The sequence below is a fragment of the Balaenoptera physalus genome, assembly GCF_965194825.1.
Source record: "Balaenoptera physalus genome assembly, chromosome: 13".
NCBI lineage: Eukaryota > Metazoa > Chordata > Mammalia > Artiodactyla > Balaenopteridae > Balaenoptera > Balaenoptera physalus.
Window position 1 is genome coordinate 38,868,887 of NC_138892.1, and position 23,913 is coordinate 38,892,799.

At 35.3% G+C, this 23,913-nt stretch overlaps 1 protein-coding gene across 4 annotated transcripts in view; it reads right to left on the reverse strand.

Moving 5' to 3' along the window:
• The window catches only part of PTPRQ (protein tyrosine phosphatase receptor type Q), a 285,457-nt gene that overhangs the window by 42,069 nt on the left and 219,475 nt on the right, over positions 1–23,913 (reverse strand). For all 4 annotated transcript variants that reach the window (XM_082418813.1, XM_082418812.1, XM_082418810.1 and 1 more), the window contains 6 exons: positions 23,011–23,077; positions 19,864–20,022; positions 19,071–19,293; positions 16,955–17,028; positions 6,474–6,573; positions 3,836–3,964 (listed from right to left, as the gene is read on the reverse strand). In XM_082418813.1, the coding sequence (XP_082274939.1) occupies positions 3,836–3,964; positions 6,474–6,573; positions 16,955–17,028; positions 19,071–19,293; positions 19,864–20,022; positions 23,011–23,077 (752 nt within the window). The remainder of the gene's footprint in view (positions 1–3,835; positions 3,965–6,473; positions 6,574–16,954; positions 17,029–19,070; positions 19,294–19,863; positions 20,023–23,010; positions 23,078–23,913) is intronic.

Here is a 23,913-nt window from a genome sequence, read left to right on the forward strand (position 1 = left end):
CTCTTCCTTGTTTTCCTGATGAGTCTGGTGAAAACTTAATCAATTTTGTTTATCTTTTCAAAGAACCAGCTTTTAGTTTCATTGCTCTTTTCTGTTGTTTCCTTTGTCTCTATTTCTGCTCTGATCTTTATGATTTCTTTCCTTCTACTAATAATTTTGGGTTTTGTTTGTTCTTCTTTCCTCTGTTTGCTTTAGGTATAAGGCTAGGTGGTTTATTTGAGATTTTTCTTGTTTTGCAAGGTAAGCTTGTATCGCTATAAACTTCCCTCTTAGAACCGCTTTTGTTGCGTCCCATAGGTTTTGGATCGTCGTGTTTTTGTTTTCATTTGTCTCTAGGTATTTTCTGATTTCCTCAGTGATCCAGGCTCAGCAATTTTAAAGAGATAGGTCTGCGTTACCAGTGTGTGTATGCTCATCTTGCTAATATTTCCTCCTAGAAATGTTTCTCACTTCATTGTGTTAATGGCTGTGTTTTGAAGGAGCCATCACAAAACGTTGTTTTGTTCATTTGTTTATCAAATAGCAAAACCCAAGGGTTATTTTCTAATCTGGTAAATGTGGAATAGATGAGCACAAATATCAAGAATTCTTCCCAAGAAATACAGCTTGCATTCACTAAACTTATATAGAAAATGTGCATAATGAAATGATGTCATTATCATTCCAAATAAGAACTTAAAACATTTTCTTGGCATATCCCTGAATGTTCTCATGGATTTATATAGAGTATTAAATCTTTGAATTTCGTTCTCTTTCAAAAAGAAAAAGAATGAGAGAATTCTTCTTCAGGTCCTTTGTGAAATAAGGTATAATATAATCAAATGATGAGAGTTTATATATATAAAAATTATAGGAAGAATCTTAAAATGTGTATAAATACATAGGCAGATATAAAGTAAATAATTTCTTAACCACAAAACCCTAAATCCTGAAGAGGATTTAGTACCAAGTATTGTAATAACCATTTTTGGTCAACTAGGTAACTCCCTAAAGTTAATATTTTAACTACTGATTAGATATTTTATCATTTCTGTTATGGACATGTGAAGACCTATAACACTGAGGAAAACTGCAGGTCCAATTAGCATGAAGAAAGCAGGCAGGTTGGAAGGAAAAGAATATGCCTATGCCTCAAGTACAAACAGCATATGTTAATTGGGTAGATTTAAAGGAAATTATCTAAGTTCCTTCTTGTAAATAACAAAGACATATGGCATAAGTTAGTTACTCAACAATTTGGAAGCTAACTAACTCCAGCTTTTTGGTTCGTCTGTCTCAGAATCTACCATTAGTCTCTGTGGCTCTACCCTCATCAGACATGTATGGCTTTGAATAGATTTAGATTTTCCAGCACCTGAAATACAGGTGAAGAGCTTTAGAGCTTCAGTGAAGAATGACCACGTGCATATGTGCACATGGCTAATTATGAATCTGTTAGTTACTGTTTTTCTAGTCTTACTGTCTAATGTATTAGTGACTTTATTAACATGAAAAACCTTCAGTAAATAATAAAGCTGGAGATAGATCTCTATAATGAAAAGAATTAATACCAAACCACTTGATAGTTATTTTAATTTCTGTAATAAATCAAGCAAAGCATATTAGTATGTGCCATTGGAATTACCAGTGAGAAAGTAAGTTTTTACAGTCACGATTACTAGAATCATAACAAGTAAATGAGAAAGCAAAAAGCATGAAAACTAAAATTTCTAAGTGTGCTATGACTAGTGATAATACATACCAGTTTTGTATGTGCAAAAACAGATAAAAATTGTTTGAAATATACTTTAAAGGCAATTGTACATCCATGTACAAATAAAGTGACATATATATAAATAAACATGGAACAGGAAAATAAATGAGTCAAGGTTAAATAAGGCTGTCCCTGAATTATAAGTACCTGACAATAAACAATCTATACAGTCTTTGCCCACCTTTTCCATTAGCTGTCATGACAGTCATTGTTTAAAAAAGATATATCTTATCCCTTTTTGATAATGGCTGTGTTCAGCAGTGGAGTAGGGGGCAAGCTGTGAAAACACATAGAGCTTAGGGGATCTGACCTCACATAGCCTCTATAGAATGGTAACCTCCTCGAAAAAGAATACTTTCTCCAATACTGACTGGCTTTTTTTCACTGTATTATAACTCCTAAAGATCTACTTACTAGAGACTTTTGGGGGATTAATAAAGAATCTTTTAAAAAATGCTGTAAAATTTGGGCACTTAGAAATTCACGTTTTAGTATGAACAGATTCAACTAAATTGTTCAAAAAACTAAAATTAATTGCACTCAGAGATTTGAAGTTCTATCCCTTGTATACTTTCACGTGTAGAAGAAAGAGATGGAGATCCGAGGCCTGAACTCAGAAAGGAGTGTGGAAATGGAGTTGGGCCCACAGGGGTAAAGGAGAAGAAACTTCCTTTTACTATGCAGTATGACCCTTATAGAACTGAGACACAGAGCCTAATACTAGTAATGCTCTATTGTTGCTATGATATGATTTAACTTTGACAGGTTACCCTGAAAATCGGTTGATCTTTCATGTGGAAAACTATGTCCTGGTTAATATATAACCATCTTACACATAGTCTTTGGAGCACTATCCATTTTAGATAGGAACAACCTGTATTGGAACATAAACAAATGTAGATAAATATAAAGAAGTTTTCATATCCAACAAACCAAATTTCTTTGTAATTTACTGATAACACTGAATAACTTTCATTTTGTCGCATTTGGAAGGACCCTGCTTATCAGATAACACTTCCCTCTATAGCACATATATATACGTGTACGTATATCTACGTATAGCACGTAGATATTTTTAGACATACTGGAAATATTTTTGCAAAGTCAATCTATTAGGTAAAGACCAACTTTGGTAAATGACAACTATAAATGATTAATTCCTTTTTAAGTTTAAGACCTTTGATGCCGTATTTTCAGAGTTGGTGACAATTTCTAAAAGTTCAACACAGCTGTGCAGGTTCTTTGTAACAATTGTCATGTGCTTGTAAGCATCACAAAATATTGGATCTCGTAAGAATTGAAACTTGTTAAGACAATCTGATGCTAGTTTTTATTAAGAATTTGGAAAAAGAAAAAAAGAAAAAAACAAACTATCAATCACTGAACAAGCAAAAAAATAAAAAATATAAAAGAATTTGGTGAATTATCTTAATAGAAGTTTTTCAAATGTGCCAACATTTTGAAGAATTTATCTTTACAATTAAGCGTTCTACTATTTCCAATATATATTGATGACATATTTAGTATACATGTTTTTACTTTTCCTTTTAAAGGTAATTTTAACTTTGTATTTAATTCTTAAATACTAAGCAATTTTAAAAATGAAGTGTTAATACACAATTTAGACTTCTAATGTCATTTTATACTAAAATAAGGAGGCATAAGACAGGCTTTTATAAAAATGATATAAACAATATCAAGTAGTTACAAATTTAATTTAAATTTGTGATAAAAAATGCGGACACCTCCAGGAAATCCAATGTAAAAAAAAAAACTGTCATCTGAAGTGAATTACTAAATATATTTTTAAAGATTTAATGTATACAAATATTTGTCTCAGGGGAAAAAAAAAGCTTGGTTGAACATTATAGTCCAAGGTTCCTATTGAACTCGAAAGTATTAGGAAGATTGATTCTCCGAACACCAGTGAGAAGTGTGTAGAAGATGGAGGTCACCCTTTGAAAGAAGATCTCTGCGACCTGTGTAAATAGGAGCCCCACAGACACTTCCAACAAGCATAGGTCAGAATAGGGTCATGGCTCCGGGCCCTCCGGACCTCTGTTCGCCCAGAGTAGTGCTCACCGCCTTAATCTCTCGTCCTTCAGTTCCAGGTCTGCCACTGTGATCAGCTGATCTAGGCTGAATTTCGTGTCAATAATTTCTGCATCCCGAGGAGAATATGTCCCACCTTCTTTCTGCTTCTGTCGAATTCTAATAAAGTCCAAGAAGGGAATATCATAGAAAGCATATGAAATTACATTTAGTTTTCTGAAGTCATTAGTCAATTTCTTTGTTGGGATCACTTCCCTGAGTATGTTGCAAATTTGCAGCTACTCAACTCTTTTTCCTGTTTTAATTCCACAGAATGTATTCTACTCTAATTTTTTAACATGCTGCTTTTAATGAGAATTATTAGTTCATCAAGGCCCGAGCCATTGGCACATTTAAAATACAGAGCAAGCGAGACCGAGGCTGTGAGCTTGTTTCTCCTCCCTCAAGCTGTCTCATATATTTGTCATAAAAAGGAAATATGCCAATGTGGACATAGCTCACTGCTGTCAGCACCAGTGCTGAAAGACAATGCTCCATTGTTTTTACATAACGTGAAAATACATAAAAAATGTGTTTTGAATTGTCTCACTGGCTTTTATAAAAATACTGTCAAATATGTAATATCTAAGTATAATATAACTATACAGATTATGTAATCTAAGAATATAATATATAACCAGAAAACTCAGGTTCAAAAATAAAAGTCACATGCATCTGCGAATCAAATCAAAGTCTCTTCATTTTGAGCCCTTTACATGTTTATTTTTATATGACATAGTATGGTATATTATAAAGTAATATTTGGCTATTCTATGTAGCTTTTGCACTTCAAACATTTAATATTTATTATGATTTATGTGTTGAGAATGATATAGGAAGTATAAAATATGGTCCTTATCCTCAAGGACATAATTTAGTTGAGAAGTAGGATCTAAATGTAGAAAAAGCATAAAAAAAGAGAAAAAAAGTCGAATTACAACTCCTAAAACAGTAATTGATTAGTTATAAAATGTTATATAAGTGATTACAACTATTAGCATTTAGAGGAAATAAAAAGTAGGATTTGACTTGAGTGTTCCAGAATGAGGAGGAGGAGGAAGCACGTTTCCAACTGACTGAACAAAAGCAGAGTTGTATGAAAACTGACGGAACGTTCAGGTGAGAACAGACTCTGTTGGCTGAAGAGCCGTACGTAGGAAAGTTGCAGGGAATAAGAGGGGCCCATTTCCTGCCCACAAAAGGAGCTCATCCTATAAAGAAATGATTTTAGAGCAGGAAGACAATAGCAATATGGTGGATGCACATCCCTCAGGGACAAGGACCATATATTACACAACATAACTTTAAAAGTGCCTAAAATAACGACCTTCTCTCACCATCTTCTGGCTGAATCTGAGAACACTATCTGGTATAAGAAAAATAAATATCTTTCAAGAGCCCTTCAAATTATCCATCAAAACGATAATTTAAAAGATTCAAGATGAAACAGAGGATGCTTGGCAAACGGAATACAGGACACCATTCTTCGGATAAAATAGAGCCTATTGAGCTACTTAGGAAATTAGTATAATGATTATTTTTACAAATGTAAGGTCCCTTTAACTCGGCAATCTACCTTATGAAACTAGATTTTAGGATCACAACTAAGATTCCCCTGAGGTCCTGTAAACAACGGGAATTAAGAGACTGATACTGAGAATTTGAAAGGACACTTGGAAAACACAGTACAGACATTTTGATAAAGTAAACGTGAGAAAGGGGCCCATCGTATAAAGAAGTTGGACATTTTTAAAGTGTCCTTACTGGAAAAGTGATCTCTTCTGTATAAAATCTGAAATTTAGACCTGATTAAAATATTTTCAAATTAAACCTATCAGAGTTATAAAATATTCAAAAAGATGTAGAAAGCCTGGCAGCTTCTGCTTTTGTGTTACCACTTTATTGTCTCTCAGCTCTACATCCACACTTCTTTGCCCTGCTTTGTGATACTGAAGTTAGACTATGTAACATTTCTCCTTTGCCAGCTGGCTGGACGTTAAGCTTTGTCAATAGAGGACACTGCAGTCATCCTGCAAGGCAATAGGGACAGGGAGATACTTCCCTTGAGTGTTCTAGTGCTGCATTATTCTTATTCATTGTGGAAGCCCAGCAGCCCACCTGGATGAGCACTAGCTGCCTCTTAAGTTCATGCTCTCTCCATCAGTGAATGATTCCAGGTAGCTCCAGCCCACCCTCACAATCAGGCAAGAGTGGGCTGCTTCCACTGTCCGATTCCAGCCTGCCAACTCTCCAATAACGATGGGTAGCTTCTACAGATCAGCTCCAGCCCTTCCTTTGTCATATTTCTTTGCACAAAGATAGGTGATAGGGCTGTGTGTGCCTGTGGTAGCCATTCCATGTCAAACTTGGGAGTGAGATTTCTTCTAGTTCTTTGTTCCTTTATTGTCCACTCTTCCTTAGCCTAGAGAGAGTAGCTTTGTTGCACTTGCTAGTTGTGGATCCCTTAGTGTTTTCTCTTACCCCCTTTAGCTGGTTAACTATTTTTACTAGTTAACATATTATTAAATGTTTCCCATTGAAGTAACCATTGTGGCTTCTGTCTCCTGATTGGGCCATGACTGAATGATGTCCATAAAGCATCTTAGGAATAAGTACAAATAAGTCTTACCTTGCAAATGCAAAAATAGCTGTTCCAAGAAGAATGATTGAAAGGATACACAAAGTGACTGAAAGTATAATCTCTACAGATCTTTCTGAAAGCCCTTCACCTGAAGAGGAAGACGTATAAAATCATTAATTATATGTAATACTACATTGGGTCTCAAAATACAGAAAAAAAAATTTTGGCATATTTCTCAGTAATGCTAATGAAATGTACAAATGTGTTTCTCTTCTTCTCCTAGATCTTCTAACTTTGGAGCTCAATCCTTGGTGCTCTTCTTTTTTTCTATCTAAACTCACACCTTTGGTGAACCTGTGCAGCCTCATGGTTTTAATTTTCATCTATATGATGATGACTACTTAACTGTAATCTAAGGAACTCCCGACTTGTATATCCAATTGCCTACTATATATCTTTAGAAGTGTAATTAAATTTTAAAAATCAAAATTTCCAAAGCTGAACTCCTATTCTTCCCTCCTTTCAACTGCATCTTTCTACATCTTAGTTGATGGCAACTTCATTGTTCTAGTTGCTCAAGCCAAAAATCTTGGAGTCATACGTGACTTTCTCTTTCATAGAACTCATCCAAAATCTCTGAGGAAATCCTGTTGGCTCTATCTTTTTCACTAAAAGAAACTAGGGAAACTTGGAGAGATAGTAATTCCAAAGTGTGATTAGGGAACAAAAGGAATTGGGGATATCTAATGGGGCAAGAAAGCTAAGAAATGATCAAAGGCTAATGGTATGGAAAGAACAAAAGATCTTGAAGAGATGGCCAAAGATGGAACAATTTAAACTTTATAATGAATAAAAACTGAAATTGAATGAAATAGATTCAATATAAAAATCCATGAGTTCTAATATTATTCAATGAAAGAGAAATGAAAATTAAAACCAAAAATGTACTAATTTGTAACCTCTGGTTTTAGCTAAACAACTTTTTTCTTCACTCTAAAAATCTATAATTAAAGAGAGAAAATTAAGCATTTTTTCCTGTGGCTTTCTCATCTGAACTGTTTTTTATGAATTAAAAAATAGCCCTAGTTAAGGAGATAAAGCTCCTTATTAGAGGAGAATTCTGTTTAATAAATGTGGAAGAAATAATAAAATTAGAAATTAATTTTGCATTCCTAATGAAATAATTGACTCAGGTAACAATCATAAGTATATCTTTAAATGACTAGGAGAAAGGTTGAAAGGCATTTGGATATTTAGGGAATGTCAAACTATCATCTCACAGATTATTTGCTGGTTATAACAAGGGAAAAAACAACTTTCCAGTGAAAGGTCCTGCTGTCATTACCACTAAACTTACTGATCAATTTTAACATCACTGAAAATGTGACAACCAGATATTATACACCTGATGTGAGGTATTTTGATCTACGCAGCAACACCTGTAAAGTAGCCCTGCCAAAAATGTTCATTGTGAATATTCAAACCTTTAGATCTTATCTCTAATTTATAAGAAAGTAGGAAAAGGAGTCAATGACACCAATAAAAAGCAATCAGACAAATTCAAAATATGGAACCTCTTGCAGGACAACTCATCTGGTTGCCTAAATGAGTCCATGGAATAGGGGGGGAAAGAAGTCTCTTCTAGATTAAAATAGATTTAAGAGACAAAATCATCAAAAATAATGTGTGAACCTCTTATTTGATCCTGTTTTAAACAAACTATAAAGAAAAAAATCAGAGGATGATTTGAAACTATATATATATATACATATATATATAGTTTTATATAATATCAAGGATTTATCATTAATTTTGTTGAACTGCAACAATATAACAAAAACATACTTATTAGAGAAATATGCTAAACTATTTTGGAGTGGAATATATAATGCTTTCTGTGATTTACTTTAAAATACTTCAGAAACGAAATGAAAAATGCATAATTAAAACAGATGTGGCAAACCATTAAAAATTATTAAATTTAATTAATAGGTATTTGGGGGTTCATTATACTATTCAAAACTTTTGTGTACGTTCTATTCACTTCTCACTACCTCTGCCGCAAGCATCCTGATCAAGGCCACCGTCCTGTTTTGCATGAATTGTTGTCTGGACACCTAACAAGTCTTCCTGTATCCACCCTGTCCTCTTTCCATCTATTCTCAACATAGTAGCAAGAGTAATGATTTTAAAACATTACCTGTCTAATTTCTCCAAAGAAGATATACAGATTGCCAACACATGAAAGAATGCTCAACATCATTAATCATTAGAGAAATGCAAATCAAAACTACAATGAGATCTCATCTCACACCGGTCAGAATGGCCATCATCAAAAAACCTACAAACAATAAATGCTGGAGAGGGTGTGGAGAAAAGGGAACCCTCTTGCACTGTTGCTGGGAATGTAAATTGATACAGCCACTATGGAGAACAGTATGGAGGTTCCTTAAAAAACTAAAAATAGAACTACCATATGACCCAGCAATCCCACTAATGGGCATATACCCTGAGAAAACCATAATTCAAAAAGAGTCACGTACCAAAATGTTCACTGCAGCTCTATTTACAATAGCCAGGACATGGAAGCAACCTAAGTGTCCATCAACAGATGAATGGATAAAGAAGATGTGGCACATATATACAATGGAATATTACTCAGCCATAAAAAGAAACGAAATTGAGTTATTTGTAGTGAGGTGGATGGACCTGTCTGTCATACAGAGTGAAGTAAGTCAGAAAGAGAAAAACAAATACTGTATGCTAACACATATATATGGAATCTAAGAAAAAAAAAAAAAAAAGGTCATGAAGAACCTAGGGGCAAGACGGGAATAAAGACACAGACCTACTAGAGAATGGACTTGAGGATATGGGGAGGAGGAGAGGGAAGGGTAAGCTGGGACAAAGTGAGAGAGTGGCATGGACATATATATACTACCAAACATAAAATAGCTAGCTAGTGGGAAGCAGCCGCATAGCACAGGGAGATCAGCTCGGTGCTTTGTGACCACCTAGAGGGGTGGGACAGGGAGGGTGGGAGGGAGACACAAGAGGGTGGAGATATGGGAACATAGGTATATGTATAACTGATTCAGTTTGTTATAAAGCAGAAACTAACACACCATTGTAAAGCAATTATACTCCAATAAAAATGTTAAAAAAAAAATTACCTGTCTACTTAAAATCCTCCTTATCTCTCACAGACAAAATCCAAAGTCCTTCCAATGGCCTATGGCCATAGGTTAATGGCCTCTGGTTCCCTGTTATCTGTTTGACTTCCCTTCCAATCTCCACCTTGCTTACTACTCTGGAGCCAGACTGGCCTCCCTATTGTTCTTGGGACACACCAGGTCACTCTTGATATAGGGCTTTTGGCCAGCTTCCTCCTGTGCATAGAAAGGTATTTCTCTTATAGATCTGCCTGGGTATCCATTTCATTACCTTGAGGAATTTGCTCAAATATCACCTAGTCAGTGAAGCCTACACTGACCACCTCTTACGGACTGAATGTATGTGTCCCTTCAAAATTCATATGTTGAAGTCCTAACACAAATACAGTGTGACAGTATTTGAGTAAGGAAGTAATTAATGCTATATGAGGTCACAAGGGTTGGGCCCTAATCTGATAGAATTAGTGTCCTTTTAAGAAGAGACACCAGAAAGCTAGTTCTCTCCCTCCGTGTGCACATGCTGAGGAAAGGCTATATGAGGACATAGCGAGAAGGAGGCGTTCTGCAAGCCAGGAAGAAAGCCCTTACCACATACTGAAGTGGCTGGAACCTTATCTTGGATTTTGTGCCTCCAGAACTGTGAGAAAATAAACTTCTGTTGGTTAAGCCACTCAGCCTATAGTATTTGTTATGCCAGCCCAAACAGACTAAGACATTATGGTATTTAAGATTGAAAGCTGCAACTCCTTCACTTCCTGCCTTCCCCCTTCTACCTCCTCTACACTCTGTTCTACTTTTTCTTTCCTCCATAGCCCTTTGTAACATATAATTCATTTATTATCTTATTGTTTATTACCTGTCCAGAATGTAAGATCCCTGAGGACAGGAGTCTTTGTTTTATTCAAAACTGTATTCCAAGTCCTGAGAACAGTATCAGGCACATAGCAAATGCTCAATAAGTATTTTCTAAATTTACTGATATATAAAAATATCGATTTTGAAGTATAATAGAAATTAAAATTTTTCAGGTTGAAGATTAGGCATTAAACCAAATAAGAATATATAAGTTATTAATTATTTTGATACAACTAGTAATTATAATTATAACCAATTTTAAGTTATATAATATATAATTTTACTGTAAAAAGTATTAAAGTCAAGTGACAAAATAGGTTAACTATCTGTAAAATACGCAGGGGTTAATGTTTCATCTTTTCTTCCCTGGATTGGTGCTTATGAAATGTTAACAATATGAAAGAGTTTCTGTGGCTCTTCTGCATGGTGGATTTGAATGAATACTGAATCTTAAACAGTTATCAGAGTTTCATGGTCATCTAGAATCTCCAGCTAAATTTAGAAGACTCTAAAGGAGCGTGTAGCTCATAAAGTATTTTATATACACCTTTTTCATACATTAAAATATAAATGGTTTGTTTTATGAATTTTCACATGCTGACTGCTAACTGGATATGCTTGGGAAAGGAAACATGAAGATGAATAGAATCATCTTTATCAGGTAGTATTGAGTCACTGGACCTTGGAACCTAGTGGGGAAAAAATGATTTCATAGACCACAAAAAATTTTCAGATTAGATTACCATTTCAAAGCACTAGCCAAGTGAAGTGAGGAAATGACATATGATGTATTAATAAACAATAGGTAATCCTTTGGGCACATGTATTACAAATGTACTACTAGGAAAGGACAAAATGTACTATGACTGTCTAGTACAAATTTTGATTCACTGCTATACATGTACCCACAGAGCATTACCAGTACAGAATGAAGTCATTTCTCTAAGTCCTTTCACAGAAAACAAAACTTTCACTTGAAAATATAAACATGATTCTTTTTGTAACGTGTACAAGTCATTTCCTGATTAGACTTAAAATCCATTGAAAGGTCAAATTAAATTGTTTTATTTGCATAACAGAATGTACTACTGTAATTAAGCAAATCATAATTATAAAGCACTACCTAATTTTTCATAGTATTATCTTCTGATTATCATTATTTAAAGTCCTCTATGGATCTGACTTCTTTTTTGGATCTGACTTTTTAATGCAGTTTTATATCTCTAAGAAGAAGCTTGAACTAAATGAGTTATAAAGCTCCTAGGACAATGCCTGGCTCTTGATATAGGTACTTACTACATGAAAGATCGTCTTCTTAATATTATTATTAATCTGAAAAGAAAACAACTTCTTATAACAGAACTTAAGTATAAAAAGTTCTTCTTCTCTTTTAGCCCAGTATTAGCCATCCAGAATATTCAAATACTGCACAAAGAACTTACTAAAGGTCTCTCAATTTCATAATTCAAGAAATATAAATTAAAATACCCTAAATAAATGTTATTTTAATACATCATATTGGCAAAATATTAGAAGTAGATAATAAACAGTGGCCAGGTTGCAAAGTCATACTTATTCATTGTTAAAACAAACAAAAAGGAAGTATTGCATCTTTATGTGTAAAAACAGTATACTTATGTATGAATGTTAGCCTCAGAAAGCTAAGACGAGCAGGTGCAAAGAGAACAGCTAGAAATAATTTAAAATGTTGAGAAGAGGAAATGGTGCAGCAAAGATAGGAAGTCTGTGGGAACAGAAAAATCAGAAATAGTAATGAAATCAAAAGCTACTTGGGCACTTAGTGATTTCCAGGCAACGTAGTACAGTGGTTATAAGCACAGCACTGCCTGAAGTCAGGTTGCCTGGGTCTAAAAGCTAGTGCTGCCACTTCCTAGCTCTGTAACCTTGGGCAAGATGCTTAAAGACCCAGCTTCAGATTTCTTACCAGTAAATTGGGGATACCTATAAACAGGAAATCGTGTTAGAGGGTTGTAGTGAAAAATACATGAGGTTATATAGAGAAAAACTCATAAAGGGCTTGTCACATAAATAATGTTTCATATCTTTATTAATAACATTTCATAGTCATTAATCTGTCCATTCATCTGATTTAATCTCCCAGTTAGCTTATGAAGTAGGTATTATTATTCTCATTTTGGAAATAAGATTGCAGAAGTTAATTTGTTAAGTAACTAATCCAAGGTCACATAAATTCCGTATATGCCAGAACTGCCTGAAATATGCTTGTCTGACTACAGAGTTTACGAGGTTCACCATCACATTGCCACTGCCTCATTAACATCATAAAACCTTCCCCTGTTCCTCTGGTGTCCTGGGGGCAAGTGATCCTTTTGCTGCAAAAAATATATAGTGACTCCCTATCTCTGTTCCCAAGTGAGCATATTGGAACTTTTCATTGTTAGCACAGTAATTAAACGAGAAGTATTATGACAAAAGAAAACAATCACAGAGCGCCTTTGCCATGAGGTTTAAGGTTTCAAATTGTTCAGCTTTAATGAAGCCCTGTGAGGTGCAGAAAGCAGTGTCTGGTTTTCAAATCACAGGAATCCTCTATAATTAAACCTTGCAATCAAAACATTGCCTGCAAGCAGTTTCCATAAACTGATGTGCCTAAGGAGGATTCTTAAAAAAGAATTTAAGAAGGATTCTTGTGAATTTTCTTAATAAAAATCCTAATGCTCAATCCTGAGTGAAAACAAAATCAAGTAAGTTGTAAGTATTTCTTTAGGATCAAAATGATGGCACATGTCATTTCCCATTATTCCTACAGGCCATAATGACTTCCCAACGTGCAAACCTCTTCCATGTTATCAATCCTGATTCAGCAAAGCCCTGTCTGGCCCCTCCTCACTTGTACTGCTGTTAGCCTTTTTCCCTAAACTTAAGCCTTTTAGTTCATCAGTGATTCTTTGCCCCTAATTTTAACATCCAAATAATATCTCTGACGGGCACAACCACTATCAAAATGGTCTGTCTTGTAAGTGCATATCCTATACTAACCTAGAAACACAGCCTTGCAAAGGCACTTAAATCCTGAAGATTGTATTGATAGGCGACTCAACTTGAAGCTCATTGCCTGTGGTGTGCAAAATACCAGTACATCCAGTGGTGGTTTGATGACCTAGATGGGACCTAGACTTCTTTCTCTGAAGTGTGAAGTGCACACCTAAGTGTTGGGCAGGCCTGTTAGAAGTGCTGGGAGCCGCTAGCCTGTTGCAAATGCTATCCTATATCCCAATGCATGACATGTTTGAGAGAAAAAAAGGACTCAAACATCCTTTCTACGCTTAGGGTGACACCAGGGATATTATACCAATGCATTTTACTATTTGCTTGCCCCCATTCTCATAGCCGTGAAACCATTCTTGCCATTGACCGCTGCCCACTGTAGAAACAGTCAACTTTATTTCCTTTTTGGGTCCTTCTACTATATCCTCCTCGGCAATGTTCTTTTTCCAAAAACTCTATGACTCCATGGCCTTTTATTAATGTCAATTATAGACCAGCACCTTTTCTGGAGGGTGTTCTTTGGTTCCTGACTCAAGAGTGAATCTGATATACACAGAACCACAGTATCCAATAGCCAGGTAAAAAATTAATATGAGGCCAGAAATTGATGGTGTTACATCCATTAACCAGCAAAATGACTGGGCTACTTTGCTGGACATCAAGGAATTCTGCTCCAGTGGTACACAACGTATTCCAGATCTGAACATTTCATTTCACCACAACTGAGGGTTGCACTACTTTTAATTTCCTCCACTCCTGCCTGGCACTGTTTTACTAGCTACAAATAACTATCTAGATAGCAGAATTTTATGTGGTCAATCGGAGTAAGCATTAGAGAGCAAACTCCTATTATAAAGCTGCTATCTACAGAAGAGAGCCCGTGGAAGGCCACCCTAAGGAGGGGCCTGAGAGGCTCTCCTGGTGTCACTGGTCTCCAAATAGCATATGAACCCCGAAACATTGATCGTACATACGTGGGACTCTTCCTTGTCACCACCCCTTACCAACCCAGTGGCATTTCACAGACTGTGCCCAGCCTGTGTTTCCCTCCTATTCTGACCTTGACAGGATCTGGTGCTCTGCCGTTCATTATACATCTTACATCCCCTTATACTCCTGCTGTTACCAGGGCACACAAACATTAGCACCTGGATGACTTGGGTGGTGGTGATGATTCCAAAAGGGGAATCAGAGAACTGATGGTGTATTTCTTCTATCTTCTAGAATTACTTATTGTATTCCACTGCCTTGGCTGAGAGACAAAGGAAGAAAGAGAAGACCGTCGCTGAGGGACATCTTGAGACTACCTGTGGCCAAAGTGATGGATGAGGCCCATCCTTGGCCAAAGGGAAGCCATTTAGCAGAATCTGGGAATCACGTCCCTGTACACCATGGTTCCTGATGCTTGGTTTCCCTCTTCTTTCATTCCTGTTAACCTAGATGTCTCAACTTTACCTTTCAGATGATTGGCTGAATATGTTGTCCTCGTATCGATAATCTATATAAAACCAGCAAGCTATGAGATGAACAGCACACAGCAAACAACACAGCAAAGTGATCTCTTTTTAGCACCGTGCCCTCAAAATGTCATCGCTGTAAGACATATGAGCTAATCCACTTGTACTATGTTTCTTATCTTCCATCGGTAAATATACCGGGTCACCATTTAGCTGTGATAATACGTAGTTTCTGAATGCTATAACCTAAAGGAAGTTAAGTTGATGCCATCAAAACATTTCCTGTGGTGGTGTCAGGGTGTGATAAACTCACCTATCAAATGCAGAAACGCTTGACACAATTTCAAAACCACAAGTCTAGTCAACTGATTTAAAAATGATTGATTACGTAAAATTAATCAAACCAGTGATTTTATGGAATTTAAGCAGACAGCACAGCTAACGAAATTTATAGGTTATTCCCTTATAAACATTAATGTAGCAAACCGTGTGCCCCTTCGTTTCTTCAAGATCCAAACTTTCCTTAACTAAGTGGAGGCTGCAGAAACTGGCTTTTTATACAATTAATGTTCCACAACCAGATGAGACTTTCTAACTGAAAAGGTTGGAACATTTTCTATCTTCTTCCAGCCATAACTATCACTGAAATCTATTGCATTCATGATATACTGTGGATCAGAACAACATACAAAGTTCCACACTCTCAGAGCCTGATACAGAGGAAATAGAAAGCTGTGATTTACTCAGAGAAGTCCTAGGGAAACAATTTCTCCTAAGGAAATATATTTTTAAAATCTTCCATTATAACTCATCCAAAAAGAAGCTATTAAGCATTGAACACTTTATAACTCTAAAATATTAATATCTTTACCTATATTATTTTACATAAATCTTTCAAGGCAGATAATATCACCATTTTCCAAACAAGGAGACTGAGGTTTATAGAAATTAAATTATTTTCTCAAGTGGTAGAGCCAAGATTTGAATCCAGGTCTAAATCCTGCATTTGTATTGTAATGGTTGTAAAATTTGTGCCGGCAGAGCCACGTAATTACTTAATCTGGGCCGTGGTTTCCTCGTCTGTGAAGTGGAACTAACACTGGCACCTAACAGGGTTTCTGAACCTCAGCACGATTGACTGTGGGTTAGATAACGCTTTGCTGGAGGGGCTGTCCTATGCCCTGAAGGACAGGTAGCAGCATCCCTGGCCTCTCCGCTCGCTAGATGCCACTAGCTCAGCCCGCACAATTGTGACAACCCAACCGAAAATGGCTCCAGACATTGCCTAATGTCCCCTGGAGAGTAAAATCACTGGTTGAGAACCACCGACCTAAATTAAAGGATAGCTGTGAAGAGCCCATCAGTGAATACATACAAAGAGTCTCAGAGTATGTCTGGCCCAGAATATTTAATGTTAGATAGGCTGGTGGTGAAGGAGAAGGAGGAGGGGAGGAGGGGGAAAAGAAGGAGTAGTAGCCGTAGTAGGGAGAGCAGGAGGGGGAGAGGAAGGAGGAGGAAAGGAAGAAGAAGAAATATACTTGCATCTGACTAAATTGTATTGACGTTTTATTCAGGCCTGACTGGGTGGATATAATTGAAAAACTCAGAGTTGATCAGAAAGAAAATAAAATTTAAAAAGACAGGTAAGCTTCTATCTTTTAGGATTATTTCAGGAAAATTTCCATAATCCTTTTTCTTTTTTTATGAAGTAAAAATGTTTTACATATAAGGTTACATATTAAACAGCCAAATAAATATTTGCTTAGTGTAATGTTCCTACACATCAGCCTAGACCAAATACCATACTGAAGTCTATATCCAGATTTGAATAGATGGAACATCCATCACTTAAAAGAGTATTATAAATACTATTTTTTCCTTAGGATAATTAACCTTGAAATGATTTTATCCTTGAGAACATTCGTCATGGATTAATACATTTACTAATGAATGTTACAGCTGTGATTAGCGTGTTGAGATTATAAATGAAATTAAACTACAAAATATGTCTTACCTAAAGTCTTAACAGGATCAGAGTAATCAGAGTCAGTAAATTGTCCCATGACATTTGTGGCTCTAAATTTAAATCTATGAAATAAAAAACAACAACAATTTACATACCATATGACTTTTTTTTTCTATGAATAATTTAACAAATGGCTGTGAAAAAGACATTTTTGTTAAAGAGAAAATTAACTTACAAAGTGTAAACTTGGAAATCAATCACCATCAGGACAAATAAATAATATCTTTACGTGAAATTATCTTGTACATGGACCTCTTGAACTTCATGAGAGAGTGACCAAAAATTTGACCAGACTTATGAATAGTCAGCACGTTAATCAAATGAAGTAGATCACCTCCTTCATAGATTTATTTGGATGAAACCACTGAATGTCTGCACAAGCACACTTTATAAATATAAAGCATAATAACTGTTATACCTCAGCCACCTTTGAAAATGCCGATAAGCCAGATTTAGAATAGTCATATAAAACTTATCCTGTTCAAATATAAACAAATGAAGAACAATGCTTCTTAATTCCGAGTGTGCACAGCTGTATTTTCACTTTCTGTGCTTTCATGACATATGAAATACAAAATGGATGCAGAAGAAAATCAATCTTAAAAATCACTGGATGATTCTGTCACCACAGAGACAACCGAAATTTACCTTATTTTAAAACTATGGGACTTCCCTGGTGGCGCAGTGGTTAAGAATCCGCCTGCCAATGTAGGGGACATGGGTTCAAGCCCCAGTCCAGGAAGATCCCACAGGCCTTGGACCAACTAAGCCCGTGCACCACAACTACTGAGCCTGTGCTTTAGAGATCACGAGCCACAACTACTGAGGCTGCATGCCACAACTACTGAAGTCCGTGCTCCTAGAGTCCATGCTCCGCAACAAGAGAAGCCACCATGGTGAGAAGCCCATGCACCGCAACGAAGAGTAGCCCCCGCTCGCCACAACTAGAGAAAGCCCGCGGGCAGCAACGAAGACCCAACGCAACCAAAAGTAAATAAATTTATTTAAAAAAAGAAATCTGTGCTCTTTAAAAAAACAAAATTATGAACCTACAAGAATTTTAAAATATAAAACCAATCTACATTAATAAATTGCACTTCATAATTTAATCCCTACTCTTCTCAAATTCTTATGATTTTATGGATTATATGAAATGTTTTGGAAAAAATTATGTAAAATCAACAATTCTTGGATAAATATTAAACTTTGTGGTATATCATTTCTGTAACTGTTATTGTATGATGATTAATTTCAGGCCATAACTTAGTAACCCAAGTAACTGTACTTAATAACAGATAATAGAGCATTCTTTTTTCAAATGCCTGACTTCTCTAACTTTTCTAACGTTAACTTGTCCTAGGATGTTTATGAAGAATTTAACAGTGCTTTAGCAGGCAAAAATGAAACTAGCTGTATTTTGCAAATTTAGTAGTAAAAATTATATTTTGAAAATTAAATAATTTAAATAATTAAAAAGTTATAGTCATGACACAAAAATAACAGTCAATTTAGTAGGAGAAAAATAACCAATTTAGCAAAGCATTTAATAAAGCTAAAATATCAGCATTGGTTTTTATATTAGATTATTATAATCTACACAATACCAAATATTAAAGTGAATTGTAAAGATTTCAATTCCTCATTCAGTTGTTTGATAGTATGAAAAGCTGAAAATAATTGCTATCACTGAGGTAAACTGAAGCCATAATTAACTGAAAGACTAGAATCGTGTTTCTAAAAACCTGACGTTAGCATGCATGGCAGCGAAATGAGAGAAAAACACAAAATAGTACACATTAGTCACGTTGCCCTTTACAGAAAGAATTAAATTCTACCTGTGTTCTCCAATCTGCACATTTTTCATATTGCCCTTAGTCACTTAAAACATCAAACCATAATTACTTTTAAGCTTGCCTACTTTCCCTACAACTGTATGTTTACGGGATGTAAGGACAATGCCTTGTTGATCTTTATCATGCATTAGGTCACAATACATTACGGATGCCCAGCACTTACTGGAAAGATGGCTGGAGGGGTAGATGGATGATGAAAGTTGTCAGCTAGCTTGCTAACATGATGCATAGTAAGCATAAATTATACTTACAAGTATTGCTTTTTTGGTTTCAGAGGTCCATTGCAGATTTTGTCTTCATTGCCAGGAATCATACATGCATTATCAGCACCTATGATGTAAATTTCTTCATTGCCACTAAACTTTGTCTTTTCCTCTGTACATGGGGGATTAGGAAAGCCTTCATTTGTAAAATATGGCCTTGGTTTATTAAAATATGCATCATACCACTTTGTTACATTTCCATCATGCTGAGCTATTTTCAGAAAAAAGAATAATGATTACAAGTAATATCCAAATGTATTTTCACATTTATAAAGGGTGTTCTATAATTGCATGAGGAAAACCTGGATGCAACCTCTGTCACTCTATGAACCACCAGGGATGATTCAGCTGATCTACCTGGATAATTAGGGAACCCTATCCATTCCCATCACACATGAATCCATAGGCATTGTGGAGAATGACTTCTCGGAGAAAAAACATTCCTCAGTCAAGGGTAACTAACTCTCTCTTTCACACCTCCAAAGAAGCTGTCAAGACTCCATCCTGCCAAAATCAAAACAATCCTACCAGCATATGGAATAAATAAATCACATATTTTAACCATGCCTTTTTAAATTTTGGTAAAATATTTTAGGCATATATTAATGATCAGTAAAATTAATGATAATAAATTAATAATAATACTGACAATCTGTTAAACTCAAGAGATGTGTAATAATCAGGAGTCAACCTTATATTACTAATTTTGAATTGAAATGTCTTTAGCATTCAGCAGTTCACACACTGCAATTTGACAAGATAAGCTGGCATGTGATGATACCTCCTGCTTCTGCTACAAGCACCTGTACATTTTTGATTGGTCCATGGTCATCATTATAGTAACATATTGGCATTCTGATTGTAATTGTTGTTGAAGTCACAAGAAGTTTTCCCGTGGCATCATAAATAGGGGTTGGTTTGGTTTTTGGTCGTGCTGGAGCTATAAACAAAGAAGAAATATCACTACCAATTCATTTTTTGTTTCTGCAGAGAAAGTCATTTTGAATTCTCCTTTCATGCAGTAATTTACAGATAAAGTGAGGACAAATATAAATAACAAGTGAAACAGATTTTTGTTTGGATACAGCAGATATTTAGCAATTATTACCTCCTAATGGTATAATTATATATTTGAGACTTGCCTAAGATAATGGGACCCAGGTGTGATTTTTAGACATCTGGCTCCTCTTTATATATTAAAGAAATTCAAACTATATTTATAATTTTCACAAATGCATTAAATCATACTAGTATTTTCATGTTTTTTTTTCTTTTACTTCCTTTAGCTGGTTTACCAGTTTCTATTCTAGTCATACCAGGAGCCCTGCCCTCTAACCCTGCAGTTATCCATACCAAACATCTGGATGGTATCCTCACATATTTTTCTCTATGTTCACATAATCATATAAAAATACATAAAGTCATACATAATGGATTCTTCTCACTGATATGTTTTAATGGTGCTATATTAAGTATTATAATTACCCCACATATTGTTTTTCTCACTTAAATAAGACTTGTGTAAATCTTTTCAAGTCACCAAGTTCTGGCTAACTCATTCTTCTTAATGACTATGTTGTATATCATGGTGCAACTGCATCATATTTATTCAGTCAATCATCTAGTGATGGGAATTCACTTTTCCTTCAGGTTTTGAACATTTGCTTCACTACTCAGCCTTATACATTTAGCCTTATTTACTGATCCTTTTATTTCTATGGAATATATTCCCAAGGGCAGAATTTCTGGAACAAAAGAAACATGTACTTTTAACTTTAACAGATAGTGCCAGAATAATTTTCGAAAAGTGCCATGATAATTCACATTTTACCGTCAATGCATGCAAGTATCTCCAAAATCAATATTTGTAGAAGCTCCTCTTGTTTCATTTCATCTTATAGCTACATACACTAGCTGAGCATCAGTAAGATGCTTAATCAAACTTCAATTCTCATATTTATAAAATCTTTTAAAAAAGCCTCTCGACAATGCCATAAAATTGGCAGTATCATTTCCATTTTATGCATGAGGAAAATGGCCTTATGCTACATAGCGGTAAGAGGGAACTATCAAGACTGGAACCAAATCTTTTTGACTTGATCCCTTAGCTCACTCCTCTGAGACATAAACGGATGTATAGAAGTTTATTGGGGAAAATATCTATGAGAATAAAGGGGCAGGGGGCAAGAGCAGGTGGCAAGGTCACAGATCACAGGCCTGACACGTGTGAATGGGGAGAAGGAAGGAAGAGAGGATTCAGCAGGGAGGGCCTCAGGTTTCAGGAAGTTCTGAGAAACTTTGAGAGAGGCCACTGGGGAGTCCCCAAGACAAGGTTTCCAGTTAGAGGAATCCGGCATGGGACAGTACTATCCAACTCGGTATTATCTGTCAAATGCAAATTTAATGACACAACTATTAATCCAGTGTCACTCTATGTCATTAATAAAATCATGCATATTACTGGAGAAAAATTCATTTCTCTAGGACCGAACCACTGCCCCTAGTACTCATATATCTTCTCTAGATAACTGGTCATGAGTCTATCCACCCTATGTAAGGCATGGAAGGTCAGAACTAGTCATCTCTACCTGAGGATGACCAAAGTATCTGAAATGGGAAGTTTTACTAAATAAATATAATGCATCTATTGTTACCTGTATACTGAATATATGAATATGTCTGCCACTAAATAACAAAGAGAAATTAGGACGGTATGAGGTAAGCTCTTCTTTATGAAGTTATTTTCTAAAGTAGCTGATATTTTTCAGACTTTAGGAGTTTGTACATTCCAAGTACATATTTATCAACTAAAAGCAAATAACACAAATAGTATTATAGTTATATAGACTACCCATTGATAAAAAAGTAAAATTTATCAGCTTCATCTTATAGTGATTATTTCTTATTCTTAACAATGCTTGTTTCCAGGCACTGTCCCATGGGTTTTTTCAAAGATTACCTCTTTTAATCCTCCCAGCAACTTATGAGGTAGGAACTAGTATTATCTCCATTATACAGGCTTATAGGTGTTAAGAAACTTGTCCAAAGTCAAACAGGTATCAAGTGGCCAATCCAGAATTCAACCTCAGCAACTTGACTCTAGACTCAGCCTAAAAGCTGGCACTTTTTAATCACTGTGCTGTGCTATGCTTACCAAAGACTGAGAAAAGCTACTTTTTGTTTCAGAGAGAGGAGCATCAGGTGGAATTCTACTAAAGGTCAATACACTTTTTTTTTTTTTTAATCTCTCTGCAGGTTTTACACAGGATGTTAGAGAAGTGGCAAAACTGTGTGCATATTTTCAGTCTTGAGAAGGCACCTTGAATGACTGAATGCCCCTGAAGTCCTCTTAATAATCTTTTATGGCTTTTGTGGAATTTGGTGGGGGAGGCAGTCTCCAAATTTTTGTATATTTTCTATGAAAAAAAATCCCTGTCAATAATGAATTGATAGATCTACTTTTATAGTCAGAATCATAAAGTTATTATATGGTAGTTCAGTAAGCACTATTTGATTAACTGAAAAGAATCTGACTTTCAAAATAAATAAAGATCAGTCAAGGAATCTAATTAGAACTAGTCAAAGTCTAGTCATGGGTAATTTAAAGGAGCTTTCTTTTCAATAAAATTTTAAAAACATAAAATACAATTATAAACTTTGTCTCAGAAAAGTTTAAATTTAGCAGAAAAGAAATACAAGATAAATAGCAGTGGGCATTCTCTGTAATTACCATGGTAATTTGAATTATGATTTAGACATTTTAATTATAGCCTGATAAGCATACATTACTTTTTACTTAATATATGCTTATTATATGCATATGCATCGTTTAAAAGCTTAACTACATCCTTAACTCTAATACAGAATACAAACTATAATTACTCTTTGATTAAGACAATAGTATTTCATGGGAAGGCAGCTCACGTACCTTTAATATCCATGGTTATTCTCATTTGAACCTTTGGCCCTGCACCAGCACTATTGATCGCATAAACCTAAAACAAAGAAACACCTTGTTATTATTTTCAAATTATTGCATATGTGTATGTATAACTGATTATGGTTATATGTCATTTTAAAATGATTGCACTTTTGAAAACAATTCATATAGTCTGTTAACTATATTTTATTGAACTCAAATTAATATATGGAGGAAGAACGTTAGCAATAAAATAGTTCTTACAACTGATATTATGGTACTAAGCCCTGAGAACAAAGGCTCAGTGACCTAAACAGCCCTATTATACAGACCAAGAATGATGTGGCTTCAATTTGAACCTTTAGGAGGAAAGAGCAGAAAAGTCACTATGTCTACACTCTCTCTTCATCTACTCTAACATCTGTTCCTTCTCTCTGTAGCTAGGTTAACTCCGGCTTTCTTTAAATCCATATTCAAGACGCTCTTTTTTTTCCTTCTCTGAGATGAAACCCTATTCCTCAGCCTCCCAGTTTTCCTGTATTAAATCATCCCTCTGAAAGTTGGCCTTTATGCCCTGCTTCACCCCTGCCCCAAAGTATCTGACGCTATACCCTGCATAATGCAGCATATACACATAAAGCATTTCTGTTTGTATCTACAGCGGGTGATTTACACAAATGTGAATCCTTTCAATTAACTTTGTGCTTAGGAAGCTGCAAACACAGGCTCTTCTTTTATTCACTTTATCTTGCTGTGTAAAAGACTGTGTTCTTGGCCAATTTCATTGTATTCAATAAACACAATTCAGAATATATCTTTATTGGAATTAATAAATTTGTTTCATACATTAGTGACCCACCCTCCAACCCCTGGATAGTTTCAGTAGTATTTTGATTGAATTAAAATACTAAT